The 23,294-nt window shown below is 38.9% G+C and overlaps 2 protein-coding genes across 2 annotated transcripts in view; both read right to left on the bottom strand.

Moving 5' to 3' along the window:
* Nucleotides 1-383: 383 nt before the first annotated feature.
* LOC139139495 (uncharacterized) lies at nucleotides 384-15,540 on the bottom strand. The gene is made up of 17 exons (XM_070708409.1): nucleotides 15,507-15,540; nucleotides 14,957-15,085; nucleotides 14,084-14,209; nucleotides 13,421-13,537; nucleotides 11,861-11,983; nucleotides 11,294-11,413; nucleotides 10,585-10,820; nucleotides 9,935-10,110; nucleotides 9,366-9,472; nucleotides 8,928-9,091; nucleotides 8,417-8,509; nucleotides 8,009-8,114; nucleotides 7,314-7,386; nucleotides 6,971-7,028; nucleotides 6,473-6,543; nucleotides 5,990-6,065; nucleotides 384-4,502 (listed from the first exon to the last, which is right to left on the bottom strand). The coding sequence occupies exons 1-17, from the start codon at nucleotides 15,538-15,540 to the stop codon at nucleotides 4,230-4,232; spliced, it is 2,082 nt and encodes a 693-aa protein (XP_070564510.1). The 3' UTR covers nucleotides 384-4,229.
* A 1-nt stretch (nucleotide 15,541) lies between these two features.
* LOC139139494 (neurogenic locus notch homolog protein 1-like) overlaps nucleotides 15,542-23,294 on the bottom strand; it is a 63,508-nt gene continuing 55,755 nt past the window's right edge. The window contains exons 11-13 of the mRNA XM_070708408.1: nucleotides 17,993-18,132; nucleotides 16,367-16,425; nucleotides 15,542-15,950 (exon numbers count right to left, since the gene is read on the bottom strand). Of these exons, the coding sequence (XP_070564509.1) occupies nucleotides 15,542-15,950; nucleotides 16,367-16,425; nucleotides 17,993-18,132 (608 nt within the window). The remainder of the gene's footprint in view (nucleotides 15,951-16,366; nucleotides 16,426-17,992; nucleotides 18,133-23,294) is intronic.

The raw sequence follows: 23,294 nt of genomic DNA, 5'->3' as shown, positions 1-23,294 counted from the left end.
CTTTCTGTTCCTCTCTTTACGTTTGACACGGACTAAGAGTCGAATTTAAAAGACATCCGAAGGACACCCTTGTCTGAAGCTGCATCGGAGTAAAAAGCACGAAGAACTGGCCCTAGAGGGCGCTAACGCGTGTGCACGGCTACATGACGAGGCTCGGCTGAGACACGTAGTCCGTCAAAGTTTAATGCTATTCGGGTCCAAGTACTGTCATTTTCAGGGTAACATAACTGAGAAGCAATAGGCAGACAATCAGGTCAAATGAACCGTTCCTGAGAAAGTGGTCATGTAGAAACTGTTTTTTTTTAAATAATGTTAACAGGGGATAGGAAAAAGTAATTGACATCTGATTAGGAAATATGCAGAACACATCATGAAACAACGACTATAGATTACGCGTTGACTTTTATTAATAAAAATATTTACAAATCAACATTTCACAGTTAGATGTTATTACATTGATTGCATAATTTCTCCCTACCGTACACAAAAATGACACCCAAAGTAACGCACATTCACTTTTCGGACGTCGCGAAGTATAGTGTAAGTGACGCTGTCGAGTTTCGGACACTCTGTGCGTTGAATGTTGATGACCCACTTACACATTGTTGTTGAGGAAATTGAGAAATTGTTGGCTGGAAGAGATATACGAAATATACTAAGAAGAAGAAACCTTCATAGGATGAATCCACTGTCCCAGGCTTGAGTTCCCTCAATATTTATCATACACGGCACTGTACATACCGGTAATGAAATGCGCGCGTGACAGACGGAACTGTTAACAAATTAATATCGGTCATTTCAAAAGCTCAATATTTCACTCCATACCCCTCTATACAGGTCTAATTCTACCGTAGAAAACAAAGGGGTTGCATTCAAACAATGGCGGTAAGTTGGTTAAGGTAGTTTGGGCCTCGAAAATAAAAGATATATACACTTTTGCTCAAATTTTCCTCGAGCAAGCTGTTCAACAATTTCCTTTCAAAATCAAGTGTAAGAATCAAGGTCATTCATGCATATTTTGTTACTAGAGAAACTGCCCAATAATTATCGATATTTGAAATTCAAAATGGCCGCCATCCTTGTGTTATCTGTATGGGAGGGGGGAATAAAATTCCTGATTTTCACATAACTGAGCCGCTGAAAACTTTACATACTCCATAAGATTCAGAATGAGCCCCTACAAGTGGTATGCCACAAGAATCTGTCCCCGAGGTGCATTCTACCAGGAAAAAACAACACTTCATCAGCAGCTGTTCTTGCTGCACTGAAAATTGAATAAATTCATTGAAAATAATATTGCGTGTTTCTTACCGGAGCTATACATTTACTTGGCACAAGTTGTCATAAAATTGTTGGATATTATTCGGAAAACAAAATTGCTCGCCGCTTTTTATTGATTCATCAGAAAGAGCCCCAGAACATTATTTTTTTTTTTTGGTCTGGCCTTATTGAGATATTTTTATCTGCATTTGTCGCGCTGCCTGACCTGCCACATAAAGTGGAGATGCGGTTTGCATAATTTGTAGACAATGTCTTTACACCATTATTCACTCGGGAGGGGAATATGTTATTCTACAAAATGAACTACTTTTAGTATGACGGCCGAAGGTATCGAGGCACAAGATTTCCACAACGGATGATTGATCTCACATTAGAAGCTGTGCAGCACAAATTTTGTCTTTGAAAAAATATAGAATCCATAAGAGGGAACGTACAAGCAGCTATCATCAACCTGACAAATTTAACACTTCACGAAATAATTAATACACTTCCTAAAACAAAGATAACTTTAAAAAAATTACGGATAATCTATAAAACAGGCAATGTAAACGGAAAAAATGTAAGTAATGTTATGTTATTGATATCAGTACCCGTAAAACAACCAATAGTCAAGCACTTAGGGATGGACCATTTTATATCGGGGGGGCGCTTGGGAGATTTCGGAAAAAAAGATTCCGAGAGATTGCCTTTGAAATAATCCAATCATGGATGACAGAGAAAAAGGAAAGCTCGACAGCAGATATGAAATAAAAATAATGCATGAACAGTAACTTACTTTACATTTTCGGCGCGTCCTCCGGGCGCTACATTTCATAACATCTTTAATTTTAGGCGTGCCCTTCGGGCACACTTTTTATAGCATCTTTCAATGTCGACGCGCCCTTCGGGCATCTTATTTTTATAACATCTTTCATTTTCGGCACAAAAATTCCACACTGAACATTTGAATTCATTACATTTCATTAATGCCCGATTTTACTCACACTTTTGCTGTTTTTTACATGAAGCCAGCGTTTCAATTTGAAACATTAAGTAGCATTTTTCATTTGCTGTGCTTGTGCTGCAGTTTCCTTATACGTGGAAATAGCTTGAATACTCAATTCAGCTTGTTCACTTAGCCTGTACTGGACATCCTGTGTCCATTGTTGTTCTTTACAATGCTGTGCTAGGCTTATCATAATTAGTCATAAAAAGTATTTGTTGCACATCGAGAGGTTCCCGCACTGACCCCAATATTGAATGTTTGTAGAACTACCATTTTTCAATTTCTATCAACTTGAAGCACAACATTTGCCATACAATGTGACAAGGGTTGGACAATAGTGCAAGAATTTGCTATAAAATAGACCTACTTATAAATATCTTAATAATATCCTTAATATCGTAAAATTGACCTTCTTATAAATGTCTTAATATTATCCTTTTATGATTTATTTTGTCTTTCAAAGCATGTTATAGGATACACCTGTTGATACCAAACAGAAGCTGCCTTCCACAAAGAATAGCAATACATACCCTAAGTTTTAACCAATGTATAATGTCAACTTTTGAAACATTAGAAATACCAAATACTTCTGTAGCATATACATATGCAGCAGCTGCATTTTGAAAAAAAATCCTATTCTTGGGATATTCATTTGTCTATAATGGGAAATCATTTTATGTATAATACATTTTGACTGTTCATGAAATTCCAGTATTCAACTATCTCTATGCATTTGTAGTCTTTCAAATCCTTAGTCGGTGTGTGCAACATACTTTTAGCCTAATATCTAAATCAAAGTTAATCACTAACAATTGTAGTGGTTTCCTTGCACTGAAACCTAAATGACTTCGTATTTGTCTCCATCAGTAATTTTTGCGGTAGTAAAGGATGTTTATCTTTTCTTTCCAACTTTCCAGAATTCTGAAGCAGATGCCGTTTGCCTACAGTTCTACTTAAACTTTGTGCTGCTTTTCGTTTCTTTCCTTATTCGGTCTTTTTTGTTATGCCAAATGCAGAGCAGAAAAGCATCTTAACAAAAAACAGCAATTATTGGCATTTCGGCGTGTGTATTTTATTCGCGCGAAAAAAAAAACTCTGAGAGGGAAAGTGAAAAGAAGATGCAAGAATTCGATCTCACGGTTGCAAAAAGTAATTCCAGGTGAAGCAGGGAGAAAAAACAATGCTCCACAGACAATCTTCCAACACCCCCGAATACAAAATGGTCCATCCCTTAGAACTATTAAACCATACCAGGGATGCAACAATGACATACACCATTGAACATGAACCGTCGATCTTGCTAACAATCGGGGACAATCGTCCGATGTGCCCTCCGTGGCTAGGTCAGCATTGCAAGGTGTTTTGAGGGTCCATGTTCGAAGAAACACCGTTTGGCCAGCAAATGGCTAACGTATATGTCATGGTGCAAAGTGTCGTCACTCGGAAAGCGGGGTTTTCTCACTTTTCATGGACGTCTGTAGACAGCATTCTTTAAAATCATCAAAATATCGATTGAATCTCTTTGAAATATTGACATTTATGACAGGCTAAATGAAATAAATCAACTCTTCATGCCTTTGTAACACGTAATGTATATATGGTAATAACTGTTATGGACTGTACGAAGACTTTGGCCGCAAAATACTCCTACCGGCACGGTGTCCATTAGAAGGGATATGAGTCTCGCGGCGAATGGAGAGTCACTATTCCGTATTCCATTGACATCTGGGAAAATTGATGCTGCTATCTTGGAAGTTCTACGGCGCAATCAATGCTACACGAGGTTTTACGTAGAGTCAATATCTCCAATCCATGACCACATGGCTAATTCGCGGGAAACTCCTCGTTTCCATAGCAAGTCCTAATGGGTCGATGACTGTGGTCACGAGCGTCTCTTCACGTATAGTGCCACTTGTAAATGTCTGTTGATATATCCGTACATACTAGTAGAACAATAACACTGTCACAAATTCTCGGTCTCCACTGTGGTGGAAACAGCGCCACCATCGTGCACCGAAGTGTCCGCGACGACGCCATTCACGCCGGCGTCCTGCGACTGCTGTGTGTCATACATGTCCGATTTCTTTTTCCTCCTCTTGAAGAACGCGTCCTTTATTCGAAAGACGAACAGCGCGATGAGGCTTTTTATAAAGACACAAAGCTCACATATCGTTATGACGGAAACTCCTATGTATAATCCAAGCAATCCTCCAAGATCGCTCATCAAATCGTCATTCTGTATATACAGAAAAAAAACACTTTTTGTCAGAATATGAGTGGATTTGTCAGCAGATATTTCTAAAATTTCAAGTCCAAATGGGATACTTTGAGAGTCTGTCGCAAAGCTGACAAAGAGTTAAAGGAGGGTTCAGTTAGGGACCGTTCAGTTTTTACGGCCTGGGGGGGCGGCAAAATCTTGTCGCCGGTGTTCAAAAAAATGTAGACCCCCCTGCATTTTTCGTGAAAAAAAGATGATCCCCCCTTTGTAACGAAAAAAAAATTGATGACCCCCCCCCCCTACGGCTGAAAAATAACCAAAACCCATGTGTCAAATTTACCCGCACGGTTTGGATTTGAACTCAGGTACGCGGCGCAATTTATTCGTGTAGCAGAGATGCCAGTGCTCAAACTTCCTAGCCACAACCATGCAAACGTCTGTTAAGACAACTGTAAGGCAATTTTTAACTTCATTTCCATAGACAACTTATGTCCATGGACATTGTATTTTTTGTAGTGGGCTGCCGATGGCGGCCCGCCGGTAAAGAGGGTCGATCATGGCCATTGCATGAAGTAAACCTAAATGGAGTGGGCCACCAAAGGCATCTGCCCGTTAAGCGGGTCATGGGCCAATACATAAAGTCAATTTATTGTAGTGGGCCGCCGAAGGCGGCTTGCCGGTAAAGAGGGTCGATCATGGCCATGGCATAAATTGAACTTTATTGTAGGTATTATGTTTTTGAAAATGTGGTGACCCCCCCTATCCTACGAGAGAAAAAGCAATGACCCCCCTTTGCGGATTCCAAAATTACGATGACCCCCCCCTGGATTTTGCCGCCCCCCCCGGCCGTAAAAACTGAACGGTCCCTTATCATAGCCAGGGGTGGGCCGACAAATTCTTCCTGTGCATCAGTCAACATAAGTGAACCCCCTCCCATTCATTGCCACCCCAAAATGTTTATTTTAATAGTGTTACGTATATGGACTATCTTTTATCTGTCGCAGCTACACTCGCAATCATTAAAGATCACGTGGCTTTGAGTTGTTGGCTACCCCATTTGAGAAATCGCATCTGCACGTTGAGATATTTACTGTGCCACAAAATCTATGAAAATAATCAGTTCCTAATAAAGGAAGGCGCGAAAAATCAACATTTTTAATAGTCGAGTCCCACATCAGAGAAAGTCGTCAACAAGTTTCAGCATTTTTTCAATTACTTGATTTTCTTAATTTTCCCGCGGTTTGATGACGTCACCATTCGTTTCCACGTGACAATCTTATGGTCTAAAGTGTATCAACCTCAATGCAAAAACCAAATATATTAAATCTTTGACATAAATATTGACATCCAAATACTTAGATGTTGCAGATCTGCACAAAATGTATGTACGACAATATTGGCATGATGAGCAAAAGATTGAATCTGTCGGTTGTTTAGGTCAGGGGTCATGAAGAGTGTGTGTGTCAATTGTCTAGGTCAGGGGTCATGTAGAGGCTGTAACTCACCGTATATGCTATGTTTTCTCTGATAAACTGCACGCTTAGACTGTCAAAGTACACCTCTATGTAGGCAAGGTTTTTTCTGCATTGATGAACAAAAGTATTACAAACATCGTCGTTAACAGCAACTATAGCTTTCTTACGACTGACCAGATACACGGTAAAACTATTGTGTTCTGCAAAAGTTGGCGGAAAGCACACTATGAAACAAACAGGTTCTCCGTACATATAGAGATGGATATTTCACCAGCCTTGTTAGTAATGCATTTCGCAAGTCCCGTGTCAGCGAGTGTTCTCATTTTTCCTATTTTACAGTAATTTAAGTTGTCTTTTCGAGTCGAAATAAAATATGTACTTTTAAAGCTGACAGGCCTCGTATCAATGAAAAGACAAAAAAGCTTGATCCCTCATGTATAATAGTCCTGGGGGTACGCATTGAAAAAATGATTGAAAAGAACGGTTTATAAAATCATATATACATGTACTTACTGCGCAGATTCAGCGTCCGATATTCTCTTCGTCTTCGGGTTAATTGCATTTATGCTTTTCAAAAGCTGTCTCTATGGAATATAAAAGTAAAAAATTACTTTGTTATGTTCAGCAATTTTATATGTGAATCGGAAGGGTCTGTAAGCATTGAAAACTTTTACTGCTTAGTTTGTTTTCAATGGCATCGTTTGATATTTACCTTAGGAATAGAGTGACAGACAGTTTGAGGTGTATACATCGACCAATAATAAATGCACTGACCATAGATAGATAGATAGATAGATAGATAGATAGATAGATAGATAGATAGATAGATAGAAAGATAGACAGAGAGACACATACATACATACATACATACATACATACATACATACATACATACATACATACATACATACATACATACATACATACATACATACATACATACATACATACATATAAATAGAGAGGTAGAGAGACAACGAGTTGTTGTTACAATAGGAAAGATATATTTACCAAGTAACTTTCAGATGGCCAGGATGCCAAAGATGTTGTCTTGCTGAAACCATTTTCTCTACCGAAATAAAATCGAATTATTTTAATTAATTGTCTCTGTCCTCTGGGTTTGTCTAACTAAACAATAGACTTCGAGAAAGATAAAATAATCGTGAATTGTGGCTAAAAATAGCCATGGAGCATATTCATATAAACTAAAACTGTGACGTCATAGATAATTTACTGTAAACACAATATTAAACATGGCAAGAATCATAGGAATAATGGTGAATTGTACACCACGCATGTACTTCGAACAGCTCAACGCACCACAATGAAATAACGAAAGTAATTCTTCACTTACTCGCATGGTGGCCAGCATTCACATGGAAGAACTTGGTTATGCTGGAAATAGTGCATCAGCTGACGGCAAGCCTCTGATAGTTTACAGGTAGCCGGATTTACGGAAAAAAGCACAGAAAAAAAACACGAACTCAAAATTAACACAACAATAAAGTGGAACTGATATTGTGCGGTGGGGGAAGCACCCGGTACTTAGTGAATAGGTGTAATATATAGGATAGTGGGATGTGTCTTTTTTTAAAAGGAGACGGTCGTCGGAACTGCGCTCAAAGGTCGCCAGAAACTCGTACGACCGATGTAAACACTGTATCCAAGGTACGATGGTGATTGATGAAAGTTAAAACACGTTTGTCATAATGCACATCATAAAATTTAAATGTTGCAGCTATGTTGACGTGATGCATCTATATGTAGTGCATGAAATACATTGTTTGTATACAAGAAAGTCGCACATGCGCAGTTCCGACGATCGCTTGATTATTTAGCGGTATCAGTTCTTTTACACATCAATCAGAGTATATTTTACTACCTTCGGTCCCTATGTGTTTATCTTTCGACATTTCAGCAACAATTTGCACCGAAAAATATTAAACTGAATTCGTATTTCAGCAAAGGATCATACAACTGCCAACTCTACGACCAAGAGTCTCCACCTCCGAATGCGAAAAATAGGGCTTCAGTTCCCGTGCCCCTTACCTTGACGTTTGTCTAGAATTTTACATTTCCCACCGCCGTAAAATGGAACGTCCATGCAACCGCAATACTCCTGCATCCGTTCTTGAAGGCAGATATGTTTGCAAGCCTTTGAAAGAAACAGAATCGAGACTGAAAATATTTCCAATAATTGATAGTTGTTGATTCGTCGAGCATTTTAATGTCGTCATCTCCTAGATGACCGTTGCCAAGCATTTTGTGAAAATGAAATGTATAACATGTTCTCCGAGCACAGCACAATAAAGTTTTCATCTCAACAACAGCCTGAGCAGACTATAAACTTGCCTTAAATAATAATAGTAATTTCTTAAAAGGAACAAACGTATGCTTTAAGCTTACACTTTTGCTGACAGGGAATTATGAATCAATATCTCTGTTAAATACACCTACCAGGGTGGAGTAGCTGAAACGCAGACCTTCAAAGATCGGTTCCTTGGTCTTTGTACAAAAACCATACGGGCGCCCTCTCCGTTCGTACGTGTTCTGTAACAAGAAATTTTCATCCATTTCACTTATAATTCTTGACTTTTAATCACTTTTCTGTATTGATCGATAAGTTCAGACTGACTGCGTTGCATGCTAGGTCATTATTGACTGGTCACGTCATAACTATATAATTATTTATGCCATGCCGTGTTCATCCGCGCAGCCGTCTTTGCTAGATCAAAGCGCATTCACTTTTCGGGCTCGTGATTATAGTACCTCATATATTGATGAAGGTCAAAATCGTGCATTTGGTGGGAATATCAAGGTTTGTGCAGTTCATCAAACACTGAGTCATCAGAATTGACGTCATAGTTGATGCCTACAAGCAATTTTACTGCATTTGTATCAATATTTCCCTCTTATCCACGCATGTTACGCCAGGAAATGGAAACTTTGACGACATGACAAAACTCACCTGTCGAATTGCAAAGGACGTTGCAGCCCCAGTCTTCGCTGTCAAACCGTTATCTGCCGGCATAGGCATGTGATCTGGGTTATGGACACTGACACGAACGCCAGATTCCTGGCCGTAGATTCCAAGATACTCATGTTGTTCTGTGAACAGCGTCAGTTTTAGTCCTGAATGGTGAAGGCGTATAAACAGTACAACTCAATATACTTACAAAGAACAAAATATACCGCACACATAAATACTGTTCTCTGCCTCTCCGAAAGGTAGCTGCGACCTCCGACGTAAAGTACATCCGGGAACTAGGAGCGAGACTAGCCAATCAGCAATATGTCACAGACAACATTTGCTTTATCAGCCTTGCTCTACCTTGGAGTGACTTTATGATAATTAATTATGATAGTAGGTTGTATTATCTGGCATGCCTTGATAGTAACTACTCACCGTACTGTGCACCGGACTTTGTAGCGTTTCTGATGACGTCACCGTCTGTACCGTGATTGAACGTGTAACAGTTGCCATACACTATATCTTGAAAGGGTTTGAAATCACTGGAGAAAATAAAGATTAAATGACACAATTAATTATCGTTTGAATCAAACTTCTTGTAGTGTAGTCATTAACTCATTAAACTTCTGTAAAAATAACAAAATAGACAAAAACCAAAACCGCTTGATGTAGTTAAATCGCATTTTTTGCCGAGCAACCGACTATCTGGTTTTGCCAGGAATTTTAAATTTTGACCATTTTCAAATCGGTATGTAAAAGTGAGCTTCAAACTATTACAGCAATATTAGAGATGGCACAATCATCGTTGGTCCACTAGAAGTTTTTCTCTTGTAGAGGTGTGAAGGCTGTTAACTAGTTATTGGACAAACGATGCCTGAATAATTCAACTTAAAGGTTCTTGTTAACTTTATAAAGCTTTCAATGGTTTTATTCCTGGCAGTGTTTCAGATTTGACTCACACCGTCATCATTCTAGTGACAAAGTCGTGTTTACTTCGCCCCTACCTGTGATTACACGGCCGTTCATTGTAACTACACTGCAATATGAAGTCCTCGGCCTGGTGGCCGTACTCCTTAATCTCCTCGGCGCTGAGCTGCAGCACTTGTTTCAAGTCGCTGAAGTCAGGCGTCGAGCTGAACGTGACAAAGCCGTTCCAGTCGGGCGGGTCCTCGCGACGCACCTGTCAAAGCCCGGGTCCTTGAAGTAGTACTTGATGAAGTTTTCAAAGAGTTCTTCGTCTTGGGAGATGTTGGCAAATCTATGCCACCAACCGTCAACAAATACCTCATTGTTGTCCCGTCCAAAGTCTGGTATAAACATACAAATTATAAATAATGCACGGCATTTTGTGATAATGACGAACACTGTGATATATTATTCTTAGATTCATATTTCTCTCATCATCAAACAGAGAAGACAAAATCGCCAAAGGTCTGTCCCAATCACACCAAGCGGAGGTCACAGACCCCCCCCCCCCCCGTTTCCGAGTTCTATTTTGTGAATCAATATTTTCGATCCCTCCATGAACCATGCCAACCGTGTTGAACCACAGTCAAAACATCTGCACGTACTAGTATCCAGAGCATACAGTTGATGGAGAGACCCCGGGAGAGACCCCGCCGTGGCCGTTAGCGTGCTAATATTGAGATCTCACATGATACAAATGCCTTTGCAAAGTTATACCGCCACCATGTGTCATCACTGACACATCATTGAAAACTCCGATACAATGAAGCGAGATTTTACCCTGATAGATGCATTTTGGCCATTGTTCATCCTCCGAGTTTGGACAATCGCCGTTGATGTCGCACACCATGATCTCGTCAATACACATCTGGTCGTTGCACTTGAAGAATCCATCGGGACATTTGCCAGTTGCGTCTGGTACGACTGTAAATCAAGAAAATTGCATCTTATCAACATGTCGAGAATTAGTATTAGATGAACGTGCAAAAGTCTACTTTGATCAGGCAGAAAATGTTATATTGCCTGACGAGGAAAGAGCTGTACAGTTCTTTGAGCATGCGCTGTGAGTTTTAACTCGAAAAGGCAGGAATCTTTGGTCTGTGGAATAAAATCGGCAAGCTATGGCGTGACTAAAGCGGTTTAGTGTCTGAATTACACTCACCTGTAATTCCAAGCTGCCCCTCGCGCCCCTCAGACGTGTGTATCAGGCGTATATTTACACGTCTGTGGGGCGCGTAGGCGCAGAAATAATAGAAAACAGGCTACTGTGGTCTGACTAGCTATAATAACAGGAGAGGGGAAATAGTACAGGGTATAAAACTGCAACGACTAAACTTTCCTGAAGATCAACTATGTAGTGAGCGAATCGATATCCAAGGTTTGTCAGGGAACCTTACCGTTTTCGCCTTCACAAATTTTGCAACTCAGAGGGCAGTATTTCTTCATAAACGTCGGCGTTTGGTCGCACTCGCCGTTATCAGCCCAGAACTTACAGTTGATGTTGCTATCGGAACATACTGCACAAAGAATGAATGAAAATGAATGAAAATAAATAATGAAGGATTCGCGTTAAATGAAGATGTTAAAGCGGAGTAATTTTTAAAAGTTGGTTTGTAGGAATACTAGTACATGCGCACCTAAATTACAATCTGCGCGAGCAAATATTGTTGCGCTTGTAGTTAGGGGTAATAAGGGTTAAGGTTCGAGATAAAATCTCTACAAGAATGGGCGTTACAATATGTACCATGACGTCTGGGGATATATGTATATGTAGATACTTTTATTTCTTTGGAAAGACAGGGACACAACTTTGAATAATGCTACCTTCTATCATATGAAGTTAACTTTCCACTTTAAAGTGTTACTTTAATGTTTGGATATATGTTGTTTTTTGATGCGAAGTAGCATGGCGTGTAAGTCACGGTATATTGGGACAGATGATCCGTAGAATATGCACAACTCACAAAGACTTGTACAGTTCTGTTTCTCATCGCTTCCATCCGGGCAATCGTTGTAGTTGTTGCAAACTTTCCAAGACTTGATGCACTCGCCGTTGGTGCATTCAAATTCGTCTTCTGCGCACGGAGCTGAAAAGGGTAGGAGTAAAAGTCAGGGTGTGATATTTCGGGAGACAGCTGAGTGCTATTCTCGAAGTGATGCTAATCACGGTTTATACCAATGGCAATGCATAGTGCTCGCAAGTTCAGAGTAAAATTTTCCTTCATCTGGTTTTAGCTGGATACAAAATGCGTTTTACTTGCATATATGTATTTTGATTGAGTTGTAGACTTTGTGTCCGAGTCAACATCAGGAGCACGGCCTGTGTCTTTCCAGCGCAGGACCCTCGACTGATGATACAGGTCTTAACATACGTTCAAAAGATTGCCACTCGATGAGTCTATGTCACCTCCGATTACTCCAGTGCAATCCAGTTAGCTGGAGATTCGTTTATCACGGATAAAATGTATTTTTATGTCCCTGCTCATTCGGGATCTCGGGCGTAAAAACGTCTGATTCTGACGCGCGCGACTGTGCAAAAACGGGGTTTCCCCTAAAAAAGTTTGAAGATTTCATAACTTGGCAGACCCATAATCAAATCCGTTCAAAACAGTCACTCTGAGCTAACCCGCCATTTTCGATTGAAATGTAGATCGGTTGATAGTCAGATGAGCTGAAGAGGTCAAAGTGTAATGGCACTCTTGTTGTTATGCCACAAAGAAGGCAGCATTTTGTAACTCTAACTCACTTCAGACGAATCTCATTCCATCAAACCATAATACCAAGCGCATTTTCACTCTTAAGGTAGAATGCGCCTCGGAGACAGAAAGACTTAAACTTTTGCTCTAACTTTCCTAAAGGAATCTTTCAATCATTCTCTTTCAAAATCAAGAATAAAAATACGGGTCACCGTGCAAATTTTGGTACTAGAGAACAAATTACCCGAGATTTACCCATATTAGAAATTCAAAATGGCTGCCATCCCTGTGTTAACTCTATGGAGAAAAATAAAAATTTCCGAATTTCGAAAAACTAAGCTGGTGAAAAGTTTTCCTTCACCAAGAGCTTTAAAATGAACCCCCACATGTGGTATATCAGAACAGAATTGTAAAGTTTGAGAGTCCGAATGTCTGTCCCCGAGGTGCGTTCTACCTTAAGGTAGAACGCGCCTCGGTGACAGACATTCAGACTCTCAAATTTTTACAATTCTTTTCTGATCTACCACTTGTGGGGGCTCATTTTAAAGCTCTTGGTCCAAAAAAATTTTCACCGTCTTAGTTTTTCGGAAATCAATAATTTTATTTTACTCAATAGCGTTAACACACGTATGGCAGCCATTTTGAATTTCAAACATCGGTAAAGCCTGGCAAATTGTTTCTCTGGTACCAAAATTTGCGCGGTGACCCCGATTATTTTTCTTGATTTTGAAATAGAATTGTTGGAAGATTCTTTGAGAAAAGCTTGAGCAAAACTTTAAGTCTTTCGCTTTCGAGGCGCATATGTGATATGATGAAAACACAGCTTACCATAATCACAACTCTTTTCGTCGCTCTGGTCACCACAGTCGTCTATCCAATCACATTGCATTTCCTTTGGTATACATTTCTTATTCTCACACGTAAATTCCCATTCTTGACACACCCCTACAAAGTTAGAAATATTTTTTGTGGAAAAAAAAAAAACTCGCACAACGAAGCCGAAGATACGGAACAGTAATTTAGAACATGTTAGTCGTAATAATTTTGCAAGTATTCACGTAAACTACAAACAACCAACCAAATAGCTTGTTATGAGTGTCAACTAAAACATCTTTCACAGAAGCAAGTATTATGTAAACACTTTGAAGGTTAATAATTATAGTAAGTTGCAGCGATTTATACGCCGTCTTTAATACACTTGATCAATATCCAGTTGCTTTCGGTTTTCTTAGAGAGACTACAAAGATTTACCTAAAATAAATAATTACCAATGATAGAAATGTTTCAACGAAATTTCCAATATAAATTGAAATTTCCCGCAGTCCATTCACCCATAATAAAACATGTCATGCTCAAGAATCGATGTACGGGTAATTGATGGCGTCAATCCCACTATAATTGGCCTTTTTCCTTTACGGACTAGTGGGAGGATGTCTTTTAACTCAAATGTGGCTCACTTCTCATCATAGGGAACATGGAAGCCATGCTTACTGAATTTACAGCCTTCCTCATCGGTACCGTCACGGCAGTCCTGAAGGTAATTGCATTTATCCGTGTACGGGTGACAAAAGTTGTTGTCGCAAAAGAAACCGTCGCATTCTCGACCGCTGCTTTCACCTGTGAAGAGGAAATACTAGTTCAGTGTGATGGCCATTCGCACGGTAGACCTGTTCATTGATGGTTCGACTCTCGACGATTATAAACTTATATGCTGGACGAAACTGACATCAAGACAGTATGTTCCACACCCATAGCAATTCCCTTCCAACTCGATTTCAGAAAATTTTTGTCACACCTGGAGAACATTTGGCCACATTCTCCTTCTGGTAGAAATCAGTACTTGCCCGGGGTTCCTTTAATGGTGTATAATTACAAACATACCCCCTAGGATAATGTTGAATGTTTCTACTGCAGCTTAGTATAGGACCAAATTCTGAAGTCCCGCTGAACGTTTTTTCTATTGTTTACTATTTAATTGCGACATCAAAGAAACAAAACAATACTTGTATGTTGCCTATTACAAATCTTTAGGTAATAGGATCTGTCGAACGGTTTGACGATTTTTTCGGCATTTACATTTTCTCAGCCTGTGTGTTACAGTGTCTCAAACCGTTGACATGTCTTGACATTCGACCCTAGCCACCCCCATCCCCCCAGTTATTAAATGTTCTATGGACATCGCCATTCATGGTGTGATCGAGGCGACGGGACAAATACCCTCAGAGTTCGACATTATTCATCACCAGAACATTTCTATCTACCAGTTAGGGATACGTTAGGGTAAGGGTCGAGTGGACAAATGTCCACAATGGCACCGTGGTTGGGGAGGGTTACCGGGCTCGCCGGTTACCGGCTGTTACTCACCGCAGTTCGTTTCATCTTCGCCTTCGTTGCAATCCTCAATACCATCACATCGTCGCTCATCTGGTATGCACACCCCGGAAGTGCCACCTTTTGAACACTTAAATTGATTCTCACCGCAAACATAGCTACCTGTAAATAAATAAATAAATAATAAATAAATAAATAAATAAATAAATAGATAAATAAATAAATAAGTGTTCAAAGATACTTCACAATATCAATATGTGAGATCAGCAACTCATCATAGACCACTGACCAAGAACTTAAGTATGGGTAATATGAGACTTACTGAAGTCACAGCCAAACTCGTCACTCCCATCCGGGCAATTTCTCATTCCATCGCAGACCAGGTAGGCTTTGACGCAATGAATGCCGTTATTACAGAGACTATCTCCAGGAAGGCATGGCACTGCAAGGAAAAGTTGTTGGACAATTTAATTTTTTTGCCATAGACGTCTTGGTACGACACACAGGAAAATTTTCAGGAATTATTTATTAACGGAACTTTCAAATTTCATATTTATAAATCTTTTTTTATGAATATACTTACCATAATAAGCTTGGACTCTAATATTTAACATCATGTTAACGAAGGCTAGTGGTTGCTGTCCAATACGCCGAGGCACGCACTTTGTTGGTGTTGCAGATCGTGACTGCGGGGAATTTCAGCGTTGTGGCACCCGTCTCTTCCATGTCAATGTTCGTCTTGCGGTCGTAGAACCGTATCATCATCACAGAAGCTTGTACTATGAAGCCGATGCACGCACCTACCACGACTAGGGCCCACAAGAGCCTGCTGGCGCCCGACCTGGACCGACCGATGTTGGGCAGGCCGTGCCACGTCGTGTTATCACAAAAATCATGGGCAACTTCACTCAAATCCTTGGAGAGGTCGCTTTTCTTGACGCTTTCGTCATCATCAGAACTGAGAGTTGATAGGTCATCGACGGCTATCGACATCGCTTGATCCTGGCTACCATCTGAAGTGATGGCGCTGTTCCGGGAAGACATACAGATGAGAACGTGATTAGGAAATCGTCCGAGACTTTTCAACACCACCCAGAAATTCCTTAAATGAAGTTACTAGGTTGTGCACTGTGTTGGGTTCCCAATACAGTTCAGTGTCACATTACAAACTACTGAGTGAAATTCTTGGAAGAGTGTAAAGCTATAAAATGTTTCATTTGCCTTGATCGTGAAGTCAAAGAACTTTTTGACGGAGAACAAGACGTACATAGTAATTGTGGGAAAGGAAAAACACAGTGATTCGGATAATCGCGATGCATGGGACGGGTTGATCTTGACGTCATTGCTTTCTGCCGCAGGGATATCAGTAAATTGTACTATTTTTTTGCGATGCGATAACCACATCAACGCACATAGGAAGTAGTCTATTTTCATTCAGCTTACCTTGGTATGTTACCGTTGCTTGAAATGTCCACAGAATAACCATTGTTTATGTGTGATTTCTAAGCAAAGGGAGATTAAACAACAATTAATTAATCAAGATTTTCACGGTACGTCCATCTTGCTTGGCAACATTTAAATTTGTGTCGTTTGAGATAATTGCATAGAGCCATTACGTGGACTGCGTTGATTATACGTACGTACACATCACTCAATCACAAATCACTAACTCACTCAATTAATCAATCAATCAATCAATCAATCAATCAATCAATCTATCTATATATCTGCCGCTTTTGTATGTATGTATGTATGTATGTATGTATGTATGTATGTATGTATGTATGTATGTATGTATGTATGTATGTATGTATGTATGTATGTATGTATGTATGTATGTATGTATGTATGTATGTATGTATGTATGTATGTATGTATGTATGTATGTATGTATGTATGTATGTGTGTGTGTGTGTGTGTGTGTGTGTGTGTGTGTATGTATGTATGTATGTATGTATGTATGTATGTATGTATGTATGTATGTATGTATGTATGTATGTATGTATGTATGTTATGTGTGGTGTGTGTGTGTGTGTGTGTGTGTGTATGTATGTATGTATGTATGTATGTATGTATGTATGTATGTATGTATGTATGTATGAATGTGTGTATGTATGTATGTATGTATGTATGTATGTATGTATGTATGTATGTATGTATGTATGTATGTATGTATGTATGTATGTATGTATGTATGTATGTATGTATGTATGTATGTATGTATGTATGTATGTATGTATGTGTGTGTGTATGTGTGTGTGTGTGTGTATGTATGTATGTATGTATGTATGTATGTATGTATGTATGTATGTATGTATGTATGTATGTATGCATGCATGCATGCATGCATGCATGCATGTGCATGTATTTATGTATGTATGTATGTATGTATGTATGTATGTATGTATGTATGTATGTATGTATGTATGTATGTATGTATGTATGTATGTATGTATGTATGTATGTATGTATGTATGCACGTACGTATGCACGTATGTATGTATGTGTCTGTCTTCATAGGTCTTGTGTGAATTGGTTCACATATATGTATGTTTTTTCACTCATATATGTATTTACTTATGTCTGTATTGATTTATTTATACTTATGCTATAGTAGTTTTTTATTGATAAATGCATGCAAATACACCCTTTTCGTTGAATATGTTCTTCTAATGTGTAAAATAATTATTTTACATTTGGCGCCTGGTAGTACCTACCTACCTATGTATGTATGTATGTATGTATGTATGTATGCATGCATGCATGCACGGTATCTATGTATCTATGTATCTATGTATCAATGTATCTATCTATGTATCTATGTATCTATGTATCTATGTATCAATGTATGTATCTATGTATCTATGTATGTATCTTTGTATCTATGTATGTATGTATGTATGTATGTATGTCTATCATTCCATCTATCATCTGAGTCTATCTATCTATCTATCTATCTATCTATCTATCTATCAATCTTTCTCTTATCCTTTCATATGTCTATTTGAACTTATCTACCCATGCAAAGCGTCCAGACATTTGAAGTAAAACTATCATTAAGAGTTTTACCATTGTCATGCGTCTGTTTTTCCTCTGCCGTTGTTTTTCTCTCTTTTTCCGCTTTTTGGATCGGCGGACACAGACCACAGTGATGTTGATAGCGATCAAGAAAGCGATGAAGACAACCTGACCAGCGATCAGTATTGACACTGAAAATGTAAAAATAATTATGCTGGGGACATGCTTAACTAAAGGAGATACGAAAGTTTGCATATTCTCAAAAGTATTTAGTATTTCTGTGCTGCATTTGAGTTTCAAACTTTGTAACGTGAAACAATTACATGTATGCAAATTTCTCTAGGAATCGTGATTCACCGGATTTAATATATGAACATACTTTCGGAATGAGATTTATCAAATCAATGGTCGATACCTCTCGATTGGTGTTTGGCTCAAACTATTATGAACCAACACACACAAACGCACACAATTGTAAACAAACACGAGGCTTCTTGCTGTTATAAAGCTCACCAGCAAAGTTCTGTGTAGCAGACCACACAGTAATAAGAAAATAGCACAGCCTCTGTGTGAGGGGCGACCTCTACGATGAATTCGACAGTGCAGGAACTGTACGCACAACGCATAAAATCCTATGGAACGCCGTAGCTGTCATAAATGCATTTTAAGCATATTATATTTTCCAATTTCAGAACATGATTCGCATTTTCATAATATGCTAGGCATTACTCCCACGTCACTACGCATTGAGATGAATATTTTGACATTTACAATAACGTTATTGGCATTCAATAAATCATGTTAGGCATTTGCAATACGTTTGTACGCATCCAGTTAATCATGCTAGGCATTACTCTTACGGTATTAAGCATTGAAATGGTCATGTAAGGCATTTGCAATGACATTATTCGCATTCAGTAATCATGTTAAGCATTTGCAAAAACATCATTCGCATTTAGTTGATTTGTTTGGCATTTTAAGCAACATCATTTGCATTTAGTTAATCATGATAGGCATTCACAATAGCTTTGTAGGCATTCAGTTATTTATATTGGCATTTTCATAAATGTTACAGAAAATTAGTTGACTTTAAATGCATTCAGTTTGTTATTTTAGGCATTTCAAACACTGATATAACCATTTTTTAAAAATTGTAAGCATTTTTTTCTTATCAGTCCATCATCCAAACGGGCGTTAGCCCAATTACAGGATGAGGTACGCATAACCCACTATTGCCCCCCAATGGAGCACTGAGGAGTAAAGTGCCTTGCTCAAGGGCATTTTATTACTGTTATATCCTTGTGACTGATTTTGAGGCATTTATTTGGTCATTTTACGAACATTTAACAATTTGATAGGCTTTTAATTAATTATTTTACCACTTTACAAACGTTGGAGTCATGTAAGTAATGATTTTAAGAATCAGCGAGATTTTCAAGGCGTTTCATCTGTTATGACAGGTATTTGTAATAATGTAAAAGTTACCATAGACACTTCGCCATTGATCTTAGGCATTAGCAATACAGGCCTTGGCAATAGCTTTGCATACAAGTATGACATCATGGTTGGTATTTTTAACATTCTGTTGAAGTATCTTTTTTCAAGGAGGGATGACCTCTAACATCAAATGATTCTATTTTCCGAGTGACCTCTGAACCCAATGAGTCATTCGCGAAAAATGATCAGATCAACTAACAAAAACGATGAAATATCTTCTTTTAGGCTTTCACATGGTTGACACTTTATTTTGTGACAGGAATCACAACATGTTAGTCACATGAAAAGAATATAAATGAATTTCCAACAATGCATTGCTTTCACAGCAAGTGTAAGCTCACTGTACTGACCTAGAACTGAACTGATACTAATATCTATTCAAAATGAAGACGATGGCGGAGATTCTTGCCCTCATAACCTTGGGGACGTAATTGATACTTTTGAGGGACATCTTGTGGTATCTCGATCTCGATCTTGTGGTATACAATGGTCAACGACATAACAGTGAGAAAATACTGGACATAAGAACACACACGAAAACCACAGATACGTTTCATTCCTACATAGAACATCATGCCATCCAAAATCTACCTTTAAAGGGGAAGTTCACCAAGGATGATTTTTACATATGTGCTAGCTTTGTGGTCACTTACCCCGGAAAAGCTATTTTCGCCATTTATAACTTGCACGATTTTTACAAAAACCGATAGAAATAGTACAGGAAGTTGCCCATGTAATTTGAATCATGGGAAAAAAGCGCCAAGCTTGGAGCTTGCATCATGTGATATGGAAGGCACCATTTTCCCATGGGTATGGCATTGTCCACTCACCCATGCTTAAACCAGGCTGTGCGTATTTACATAACTTTTGTTTATACTGAGTATCCTTGCATAAACGGTGAATCACTTATAATAAACTGTCCACTGTCAGATTTTGTGTTGCTGTTTACTACTGTATTACTGTGAGTGGACAATGTGGGGGCCATACCCATCCGAAGATGGTCCCTTCCATATCACATGATGCAAGCTCCAAGCTTGGGGCTTTTTTCCCATGATTCAAATTACATGGGCATTTTCCTGTACTATTTTAATCATTTTCGTAGAAAATCGGGCGAGTTATAAATGGTGAAAATAGCTTTTCTGGGGTAAATGACCACAGAGCTACCACATATGTAAAAATCATCCTTGGTGAACTTCCCCTTTAAAGGCCTGATCAAAGGCGAAACACTAAGGTACATCAGAACTTGCACCTGTTACAATGAGAATGACTTTAGTGCTAAAGTCAATTCATTCAATGCAAGATTAGTTGAACGTGGCAACAAACAGGATGAAATCTCTAGAATTTACATCGCAAACAAAGTTCGCCACCAGAATTACGCAATTACAACACCAGCGAACAAAAAACAGAACGAAAAACACACTTGTGTCACAACAAGACATTGCCCATACATAAAGACACAAGCTATCAAACTAGCTCTGTGTGAAAACTGGGATCACATAGAAAAGGACGAAACATTAAGGAATTTATTTCCTTAACAACCGATCATCGCTTACAAAGAAATACGAACATAAGCCACACACTGATTAAGGCTAAAAACCATTGCATTAGAAACAAGTCAATGAACGAACGAACACATTGCGATCTAGCCCTGCGTACGATGCTGTGTGTTCCGCTACAGCTAATAGCCCCGCTCACCACATTATGTGGTGAGCGGGGCTATTAGCTGTAGCGGAACACACAGCATCGTACGCAGGGCTAATAACGATCCAAACATAAGCATTCTGGCTTCACTGCTAGAAGCACAGGAGATCAACAATACCGACATGACATAAAACAAAAAAGATATGCACATATCTTAGGCGACTGAGGAAGAGACGGCTCTGGTTTCGAAACGTGGGGATAAAAAAAGAGTCACCGCTGTCAAGGACACATCTGACTGCGCCCACGTCTCGCCATGGCTTATTTTAAAATTAACGACTCGTTTGTTAATTTCCACACTAACAGCCAAAACACAACTCAGACACTAAACACACCAAAGCACATACAAGACGAGATGGCTGATGTGTGAAGCCACTTTCCCTTTATTACACGGCGGCGTCACCTTCACTTTCCTGTGTTTCTGCTTGAATATACGCCTGACATAACTGTTTAAGACGTAGCTGGAGACCCATTGTGCCGACTCCCAGTCGCATGAGTTGGCCCTCACTCATAGATGGAACAAGCGTTGGATCGATTCGTTCAGCTTCAAAATTCGAAGCCAAAGTACTGAGAGACATTTGTTCGAGGATTCGTTTCATGGCCATGGCGAAAAGTTCGAGCTCAATGCGTACAATATCATGCGAATGCCCGTTGGAGACGATAGCAGTAAAAGTGGGTTAAAAGTGCGCGGAATTCGCGGGAGCGCTCTGTTGATTCGGACCTATTGCGCAGACTCGGAGTTGAGAACAGCGCCCTCACAAATGGGCTCTACAATGATGAAAATGCCTAGACGATGAGCTGAATGACTGTGGCTGTATTGTGCAAGCCTACTATTGACATGGTAATGAGTTGGTCAATCTAACATAACAGAACAGCGCCCGTACAGTACTATAACAGTATTGCAAATGCCGAAAGTGAACAATCGAGTGCCTTCAACAATCACCTTAATTGTCTATAACATTGTTTGAAATGCCTAACACGATCATTTAAATGTCAGTAATGTTATTGCGAATGCCTAAAATGATAATTTCAATGCCTATAATATTGTTTGAAATGCCTTACACGATCAGTTGAATGTCAGTAATGTTATTGCAAATGCCTAAAATGATAATTTCAATGCCTATAATATGTTTGAAATGCCTTACACGATCAGTTGAATGTCAGTAATGTTATTGCAAATGCCTAAAATGATAATTTCAATGCCTATAACATTGTTTGAAATGCCTTACACGATCAGTTAAATGTCAGTAATGTTATTGCGAATGCCTAAAATGATAATTTCAATGCCTATAATATGTTTGAAATGCCTTACACGATCAGTTGAATGTCAGTAATGTTATTGCAAATGCCTAAAATGATAATTTCAATGCCTATAACATTGTTTGAAATGCCTTACACGATCAGTTGAATGTCAGTAATGTTATTGCAAATGCCTAAAATGATAATTTCAATGCCTATAACATTGTTTGAAATGCCTTACACGATCAGTTGAATGTCAGTAATGTTATTGCAAATGCCTAAAATGATAATTTCAATGCCTATAACATTGTTTGAAATGCCTTACACGATCAGTTGAATGTCAGTAATGTTATTGCAAATGCCTAAAATGATAATTTCAATGCCTATAACATTGTTTGAAATGCCTTACACGATCAGTTGAATGTCAGTAATGTTATTGCAAATGCCTAAAATGATAATTTCAATGTCTATAACATTGTTTGAAATGCCTTACACGATCAGTTAATTGTCAGTAATGTTATTGCAAATGCCTAAAATGATAATTTCAATGCCTATAACATTGTTTGAAATGCCTTACAAGATCAGTTGAATGTCAGTAATGTAATTGCAAATGCCTAAAATGATAATCTCAATGCAGAGTGACGTGAGAGTAATGCCTAAATGTTCTAAAAATGCGAAACAAGTTCTGACAATGGGAAAGAGAATATGTTTAAAATGCATTTATGATAGCTACGGCGTTCCATAAAATCCGCCCCCATAAAGAAATTTTGCATTTATTTTTATAGTTACATTTGAGAAAACAAGGTGTTCTATTATGCAACTCCCCTGTAGTACTCATTGATCGCATGTTTCTGGGCTACAGTTTCACCTTGAACTCCACCCATTGGTTTACATAAGGCAAGCGCTGTCGGATCATATA

This window comes from Ptychodera flava, chromosome 8 (genome assembly GCF_041260155.1).
Source record: "Ptychodera flava strain L36383 chromosome 8, AS_Pfla_20210202, whole genome shotgun sequence".
In the NCBI taxonomy this organism is placed as follows: domain Eukaryota; kingdom Metazoa; phylum Hemichordata; class Enteropneusta; family Ptychoderidae; genus Ptychodera; species Ptychodera flava.
The sequence above is the reverse complement of the archived record's forward strand: the minus strand, read 5'-3'. Positions and strand labels throughout refer to the sequence as shown.

Excerpts from the sequence above, each read along its gene's own strand:
- LOC139139495 (XM_070708409.1), bottom strand. The coding sequence starts at position 15,540 with ATGATGTTAAATATTAGAGTCCAAGCTTATTATG. Across the intron at positions 14,210-14,956 it reads CGAAGATGAAACGAACTGCG|GTGAAAGCAGCGGTCGAGAA; the intron begins GTGAGTAACAGC and ends TCCTCTTCACAG. Across the intron at positions 10,111-10,584 it reads TGCAAAGGCATTTGTATCAT|GTGCGTCGCGAGGACCCGCC; the intron begins GTGAGATCTCAA and ends GGGCTTTGACAG.